Here is an 8495-nt window from a genome sequence, read left to right as displayed (position 1 = left end):
GACTATGATTGATAGCATGATGGCTGTGAAACGTGACACTCCTAGGCGTGTAGCAGGAGTGCTCCATGCAAATAACGATAACACTGACTTTAACCTTGGACTTGCACCAGTGGCATTAGTATTGTACTTTCCGCATGCGCTTAATGTTTTCTGTACTATCCACTGTCTCTTCATTCTTCTTCCTTTCATGTCTTCGTTTTTGTCTCTCGCCAGGTCAAGTTCAGTCTGGAGTTGGTGGCCTTCCTGGCGTCCAACCTCCATGTCCCTTTTGAAGACTACAGAGTCCAAGATTCTGGCTTGTAAGAATATTTTTTACTTGTGCCAGCAGATTATTCAGTTCAATTCAATTTTATTTGTATAGCGCCAATTCATAACAGAAGTTATCTCAGGACACTTTTTCAAATAGGGAGCAGGTCTAGACCGAACTCCTTTTAACAATTACAGAGACCCAACATATATAACCACTAGGAACTAATGTAAATGTAGCCAAGCAATTTTAAGCTGCTAACCCTTCATGGTGAGCTTCTGTAAGTGTAATATGACTCTTATTTGGCAGCTGTTATGTAACTAGCTAGAAAACTAACATAGACCCTCACTGAGGATACACTGATAATTACTCCGCTTTGTCTGCTCATGACAGGTATTCAGAAAGACCTATGGGCTAGGTTCGTCACCCTACCAAACCAGGATCGAATATGGACTCTGACCCTCACCAACAAGGTGCTGCGCAAACCAGCAGAAAAAGGTGGCACCCTCCTTTCAGTCTGTGTTTGTTTATTGGAAGGCCATGATGTAAGACCCGTGACATAGCTCACGCATGTCTTTTCTGTCACCATCCCTTTCCTCTAGTCCCAAAGACTCCCCTGGTGATGGTCCACGGCTTTGGAGGAGGGGTAGGCCTGTGGATCAGGAACTTAGAGGCGCTGAGTCGATCGCGGCCTGTTTACGCGTTTGACCTCCTGGGCTTCGGCAGGAGCTCCAGGCCTCCCTTCCCCTCAGATGCTGCCAAAGCAGAGGAGCAGTTTGTCAACTCTATCGAGCAGTGGAGGCAGTCTGTAGGCCTGGAGAACATGATTCTGCTGGGACACAGTCTGGGGGGGTACCTGGCTGCCTCTTACGCCATCCAGTACCCTTCAAGGTAATAATACTAAATGGATACCATGTAAAGTGAGGTGCTGCTTGGTGGAGTTTGGTAACTTTGGACTTAGCCAGACAAGCTTTTCCCCCTCTTGATGCTAAGCTAACCGGCTTATTTTACCATACAGATATGAGAGTGGTATCAATCTTTTCATCTAATTCTCAGAAAAAATGCAAATAAGTGTATGTCTGAAAATGCTAAACTATCCCTTTAAATAAAACTTAAAGGTGCACTAATTTTATATTACCAGTGGATCAAATGTGTAATGTGAAAGGAGGCACTTGTAGTGACAAACCCACAGGGAATTACCATCTAACTCTGCAGTTCCTGAGCTTTTTAGCAACGTTTTTGAGCAACGTTAGCAACTAAATGGTGAACATAGTTGGAAAAACAGGAGTTCCAAGGAGAAAGTCTAGTTAACAGACCTGGCAAGCAATATATTCAAAATGAGAAATGCCCCTGTGTGTAATACACGCCTCCTAGTGGTAGTATCCAAAGAGACAGTAATTCACACCATTCTATGCTGTGCATAAGATGGTGACAAATAAATGCCAGCTGATAGGATATTATAATGCATTCCGCTCTCTTGCAGAGTTTCACATCTTATCCTGGTCGATCCCTGGGGTTTCCCCGAGCGACCCCAGACCCAGACCCAAGAGGATGAAGGTCAGGGGACTCAGGTGGTGAAGAGGCCGCCCCTTCCGCGCTGGGTAAAAGCTATTGCAGCAGTGGTTTCCCTCTTCAACCCACTGGCTGTCATCAGAGCAGCAGGCCCGTGGGGTAAGACATGTTGCTGTTTATCTAATCGCACTCTGCCAATTTATACTGTTTGCACTCATCTATGTATGTATGTCTCTGACTCAGGTCCGGGCTTGGTGAACAGATTCCGTCCTGATTTCAAAAGGAAATTTGAAGATCTGTTTGACGATGACACTATGACGCAGTACATCTACCACTGTAACGCACAAACCCCAAGGTCAGCCAACACACGCGTCACATTTTTGGTAACAGAACATAATGCCTGAAAAAAAGCTGACCTATCAACCTACCACCTTCTCCATTTCCTTTCCATTTTCTCTACCTTTCCCAGTGGTGAGGTGGGTTTCCGGGCCATGGCAGAGTCTCTGGGCTGGGCTAAGAGGCCCATGCTGCAGCGGGTTCACCTGCTGCCCCCCACCATGCCCCTCACCATGCTGTATGGAGCACGATCCTGGGTGGACAGCTCGTCTGGGGACAGAGTGGTCCAGATCAGGGACCAGGCCAACACTGAAGTCCTGGTGAGTAGAGATGCAGCGGAGAGACATAGTCATGAGGGTCATATTATCCAATTATGAGCCTAAAATGTGCACGTCAGCTTTAAATTAGTGTCATTTTAATTCAATTCCTTGTGATCTTTATTTCCTCATATATTCCACTGTGCAGCTGATAAATGAAGCCTCTCACCACGTGTACGCTGATCAACCAGAGGAGTTCAACAGAGTGGTGGGAAGTATATGTGACTCTGTTGACTGACTGCCATAGTGTGTGTGCGCGTATGGTTGTGTGTCTTAAAGGACTGGAAGTATACAGACAATTCATGCTGGTTTTCAGCACTGAAACCTTTGCATGCGTTTGGGGCATATCTAGACATCATGTAGCTCAACATGAGTTTGAATGTAATTTGTTATTATTGATATTATTGTAGTAAATCTCTCTTGTCATTTATCAGCTGATATAAGCTTCTTTCATTTAAGTGTTGTTAGCAAATGATTTATTTATAAAATGATTTTGTTTGTCGTTGTGTTCATACAGAGTAATGAGTAAACCACTTAAGTCAGTGCTAAATTATGTTGTTACGTTTTAACAGTAAGTGAAACACGCACACCACTCTGGATGCACTGGGTTTATGTGTTGCAGAGCAGCCACAGGGCTACAGATTGACACTTTTTACATGTGCCTGACATGAACTGTACTGTATGAGCTTTTTTTGTTTCTTTGATCCTTGCTTTTCTCTTACATCTTTCCCACAGTATCAAACAGCTGTTTGTATTTTATACTATGAAAACAATAAAAGCTTATTCGACAAAATATTTTCTTTTGTCTGATACCATTAAAAAAATCCAGTGATGCACTTTGTGACCCAACCAGTAGAGGTCAGTAACAAGTGTCATTTTTATTAGGTTTACAGCGTGCTTTATGCTTCTGCCTGTGAGCAGTAGGAACATACTGTTGATTAGTTTAATGTTAAGCAACATATAAATTTTATAAGATGGTCACGTGTCAGATAAATGTAGTGGAGTATAGATCTTTTACTTAAGTAAAAGAAGGCATACTAGAAGGTGAAAAAAAGTGTTACATTATCATTATGTGATTAGTATTACTGATGTGTTAATGTTTCATTGTTTTACAAAGTTATACATTGATGTATGTAAAGTTTTAATGTGAAAAGTAGCTGGTAAATATGTCAAATAAATGCAGTGGAATAAAAAGTCAATATTTCCCTGTACAAAATGATATTATAATATTCATGCTCCACCACTGCCCTTCATGCCAGGGATGTCTTAAGTGGTTGCGGTCAGAAGAGAGATCACAGCGCTACATTAGGCAACACATTAAACACAGGAAAGCAAAAGAGATGAATCACAATATGGTGAAGATAAGCCAAGCCCGATCTAATCTAACACTGTTGACCATATAATGTCACAGAAGTAAAAACCTTTGAGATAAAATACCAGTCACAGTACCTGTGAATATGTCAGTTATATCCTAAATCATAATATGTAGCAAAGGTGTGTCGCCTGCCTGAAGTTGCTCATTTGGAATGAGTCACTATACAGTATGTCATCCTTTATGCAGAACACGTTTTTTTTCCAGGTAAAAAAACTGCTTAGATTGCCGAAATGGAAAAATACAGGTAGCCACTTGCTTCTTTTCTGATCTCTGTTTACGTCATAATTCCACTCTCTCTCTCCGCTTAATCCAGTACAGACCTGTCTAATGTTGTATGGAAGTAGTAGAAGATAACTCATTAACGTACAAGTTTTATTACCAATGCAACACATAGAATACAAACAAACACAGGTTGATAAGGCAGATAAATACTGTAATGTTATTAAAATATTTTTTTCACATTGTACTTTGAGTGCTGAAGTTGAACAGATTAGAACCAGGTAAAAGCGCAGGTGAATTATGGACACTGGTCTCCATCCTGATATGGTTTGCTAGAATTCACAGCAGTGATAAGTCCAATTTTGTAGGTAAGTTGCAATATATATATAATCTGAATTAAATGTTATTATAAACACATGATAGAGAAACACACAGAACAACATCTGGTTCAATTAGGAAACATTTAGGTTTGCATTTTGCTAATGGAGACATTTCAGTTTTATGAGTGGTAACTTGTGGGTTTTCAAAGTAAAGGAGGCACTGTAAATTTGCATTTCATGTGATGATTAAACAACCTTTTATGTCCTTGTAGATTTACATTTTTGGGAATCTACATTGTTAATTTGTGGGGGGAAATAATTTTATCTTTCAACAATAACTGCACCTTTAAGTTAAATGGAACATTTGGGAATTATAATACAATAATATGCCTCTTGCAAAATGTCAATCACCATTTCCTTTGAAAACATCTCACAGTACCCTTCCTTCATGTAAGCCACGTGAGGTTCGTTTTGTCTGACAATACTTTTCACATCTTATGACTAGCTACATGAGTAATACACATACAGTATTTACAGTATCACCAAATGTTCAGGACCCGGCTTCCTTCACATGACTTGTTCAGTGTCTTAAAATGCACAAATGTTTTTTGACAGTTTTATAACCTCAATATACGAATGCTTGTTAATTAAAGCACTTCTTTCTCTGTGCATGCATTTAAACCCTGCAGCAAACTTCACCACAGCTTTAGCAATTAAAAGCAAGGCAGAAGTGTTCATTTATATAATTTCATGTTAAAAAATATAATACTGATAATGCTACAGTTGTTAATTGTCTATTTATAGTTTTAAAAATATCTGTAGTACAAAATAAACAAGACAATTTTAAGATACAGGAACACCTTTCATATAATTAGAGGCTCTCAATTTATGTTTTATGAGGAAAAAGTGAGAAGCAGGACAGGAAGTGATGTCGCTAGCACCCTCTCATTGCTCAAGAACGACGATATCGGCCACTCCGTGCACTTGCGTTAGCTGTCTGCAGTCGAGAGACGCCACCAGCTTCCTGGGTCCGGGCTGGGTGGGGATGAAATGCTCGGTCAGTGTCACTGTGGAGTGACCGCTGACGTCACTGAGAGAGGAAGAGAGGAGTGGGATGTTAGTCTGGCTGTGACAGAGACAGGGAGGCAAAAGAGAGGTAGAGGTATTGCGTTCTTACCCCACAACCACTTCATGGCCCTTCTGCAGACCCAGGCCCTCCACTCTGAACACCACTCCTTTCAGTAAACGTGGCAGGGGGTTGGTGAAGGTAATCTTGGCCGACATCTCCTTACCAACCACAGCTTCTCCCAAAGGCTGCCAGAAGGAAATTCAAAATGAGTCAGGAGGGCTGAACAAAACTTTTTCGATGATTTTCCCATGTTCCAGACTTAATAATGTTACTAGAAGTTATCGTGAAAGTGAACAGTAAACTAAAAACTTACCTCGATTTTGAGGTCAGGTGTACGGAGCCTGAAGGTGGTCTGGTTGGCTAATACTTGCTGGGTCTCACTGACTCTTCCAGACAGGGTCAGCATCAGAGCTGCCTGATCCACCAACTGGTTTTGGTACTGTTGGTAGGGCAGCACCCACTCAATGGTCTTTTCTGCGTGGAGAAACCAGAAAAGGGGCTGGGCTCAGTGTTTAGAATTTTTACTTTCTTTAGAATTATTAGCTCAATAACTATTGATATTGTGTCTCGCTTGTTGTTAAATCCAAGCTAAAACTAAAGCATTGGCGAGTTTAGATTTTATGGGGGGTTACTTTACGTGTTGGACTATTTCTTGGTGGGCTATATGACTTCCTGGAGTAAAGCAACCAGCAAAATATCCAGGAAGTCACTGCACCAAGACATAGTCCCACAACCCTCCATAAAAAATGAAACTTGTTTGTACAGACATATTATTTCGCCTAACTCTCAAGAGCCCAGATATGTGTGAGATTCTGATTAATTCAGAATTAAAAAAAATATTTTATCCATTGCCTACACCATAACATAGTCTAGCACTTTGACCTGTACTAATGCCACCATGCAAAAAAATAAAAATCAAAGGGACTGTAACTCCTATTTATAGCCTGGACCTCTGTCAAACCTCACTTTCAGTGGCGTTTAGTTTCAGTTGCTTATTAGCAAAGCTCCCCTGGCTGTTCCAGTTCATTTCATTGCCTCAAAACAAAACTACTGTATTCACTTATGAAACAAGAAGACGAGAACAAGTTCTTCCCCTTACAAATGAAGTCATAAGCAATAAAATACAACCTTGATCAATTCAGTATTCTCAGGGGTTTTGCTTTTGCAGCCTTTTTTGTCTTGTATGACCAGTAGCTTATGGTGACTGATGTTATAGCAATCTCTGAGATTTTCCCACTATGAGCTGTCTCTTTTAGCTGTGTGTTACCCTTTAATCCATATAGTAGTATAAAAATATTTGTTTATATTTGCTTTAAAGCTCAGCCAACCTTCATTGGGCAGAAGCTCCACAGGCATCTGGTCCTTCTTGATGGTGCCCTTGAGCACACCAGTGTAGTACATGACGGCCACCTGGCTGTGCAGAGTTGTCCGACGAGGCTGCGAGCTCAGATTCTTCACCAGGATGCTCAGCTTGGCGTCAGCACCCATCCTGGGCCCCTCACCCTCCATCCTCACCTCCACGGACACATCCTCTGCCATGGGTGAGGAGTAGGTATCTGGCTTGCTGCCATAGCGACTGGCAGTCTCCACAGCGATGCGTTCCTCATCCGAACCTAGTAAAGGGAGTAGAAGGTTAGTGCACCTCATCCTGTCTGATGTTTCAGGATTTCTTGACAGATACAAGAGATATGGCACACAGTCCTCCAAACAAAGCCAACAGAGACACATATTTTAAAACTGAAGAGCAGGTGAACAGTCGAGGGGTCAGACGAGGGAATCTATGTACAGCTAAATGATCTATGCAACAAGAAAACCTTAAATCATTACATAAGAGTTCCAGGTAGTGTTGAAATTATTCTGTCTGATTCTGAAAGACCAATGCGTAGAAATGCAATTAGCAGAGTACAATATGCTTGCCAATACCTTCTTGGTGTTTGTACAGGTGTGTGATGTCTGCCCGTTCATCAGAGCCAACTGCTTTAGTGCTGATGCAGTGGCCAACAGCTTTCTTCTCACTGTGGAACTGGCTGAACGTACCATCCAGATTCCTCTGCCAGTAGATCTTATCACTGTTGACCTGAGAGAAAAGAACCAACAAACATGATGAGCTCAGACATCAGATAACATGAGGTGTTTGCCTTTCATACTGATGATGAATTAGAACCAATGTATGCATCACTCTTATCTATTACCCATCCATATTTCTTCGTACAAGTGTGGGTTTCGTTTTTGATCTAGCGCTCACCTCAGCGAAGACAAACGGTGTGTCATGTTTGAGGTAGACTTGGCCGGAGCGGATGGCGTTGATGGAGGAAGGGCCGCAGCGGAAGGTGCCCTGGCTTGTTTCCTGGGGAGTAGCATCAACAGCCTGCCAGCCTCCATGACCAGGGGGCAGGTCTGGTCTCGCCATCCAGCAGTCATTCCAAACGTGGAAGTTCCTAGATGGGATTAAAATATATTAATTTGAGGTCAAATTTAATATAATAAATACAGTCCTATGCCAGGAGTAGTTTAGTTTATCATAAAGACTGGGAAAAAGCTAGCTTGCCTCTTTGCATGGATGTGTTATTTGGATCTGGATATCAGACCCAATGGTACACTTGGCACATACGCCTAAAAACATTTATAGCATTTTCATAATAGAAAGACTTATTGGCATTGTTTGCAGTTTTACAGAAGTCTCTTTTATAATGGCAGTCTGTGGGGAAAGTACGACGGATTATTAGGGCCAGAACATTTTTTTTTTTGGAAACTACGAGAATAAAGTCATAATATTATTAGAATAAAGTCGTAAGTTTACGAGAATAAAGTCGTAATAATAAAAAAGCTTCGATAGAGTTGTAAAGCCTCAGCCTGATCCCAGCAGCCGCTGTTTGTCTCAGTCGTACCGTACAGTCAACAGGTAAGCTAACATATTGATAATTTCATCGTTAAACAGTTTTGCTGGCTGAGCCAACAGGCTGACAGTTCTCATAAAATTACTACTTTATTCTCGTAATATTATGACTTTATTCTCGTAATATTACGACTTTATTCTCGC

General features: G+C 41.4%; 2 protein-coding genes across 2 annotated transcripts in view; one reads left to right on the top strand and one right to left on the bottom strand.

The window, feature by feature from the left end:
* Nucleotides 1-3207, top strand: part of abhd4 (abhydrolase domain containing 4, N-acyl phospholipase B) — a 4328-nt gene extending 1121 nt beyond the window's left edge. Inside the window, exons 2-8 of the mRNA XM_035670142.1 lie at nt 214-299; nt 641-745; nt 850-1138; nt 1731-1918; nt 2003-2114; nt 2229-2415; nt 2561-3207. Of these exons, the coding sequence (XP_035526035.1) occupies nt 214-299; nt 641-745; nt 850-1138; nt 1731-1918; nt 2003-2114; nt 2229-2415; nt 2561-2650 (1057 nt within the window). The 3' untranslated portion in view covers nt 2651-3207. The remainder of the gene's footprint in view (nt 1-213; nt 300-640; nt 746-849; nt 1139-1730; nt 1919-2002; nt 2115-2228; nt 2416-2560) is intronic.
* A 938-nt stretch (nt 3208-4145) lies between these two features.
* tgm1l1 (transglutaminase 1 like 1) overlaps nt 4146-8495 on the bottom strand; it is an 18069-nt gene continuing 13719 nt past the window's right edge. The window contains exons 9-14 of the mRNA XM_035670141.1: nt 7701-7893; nt 7379-7532; nt 6784-7068; nt 5769-5929; nt 5504-5640; nt 4146-5416 (exon numbers count right to left, since the gene is read on the bottom strand). Of these exons, the coding sequence (XP_035526034.1) occupies nt 5272-5416; nt 5504-5640; nt 5769-5929; nt 6784-7068; nt 7379-7532; nt 7701-7893 (1075 nt within the window). The 3' untranslated portion in view covers nt 4146-5271. The remainder of the gene's footprint in view (nt 5417-5503; nt 5641-5768; nt 5930-6783; nt 7069-7378; nt 7533-7700; nt 7894-8495) is intronic.

The sequence above is a fragment of the Morone saxatilis genome, unplaced genomic scaffold, assembly GCF_004916995.1.
Source record: "Morone saxatilis isolate NCDOM2014 unplaced genomic scaffold, NCSU_SB_2.0 Contig23, whole genome shotgun sequence".
Taxonomy (NCBI): Eukaryota; Metazoa; Chordata; class Actinopteri; family Moronidae; genus Morone; species Morone saxatilis.
Note: the sequence above shows the minus strand (reverse complement) of the source record. Positions and strands in the feature narration are given on the sequence as shown.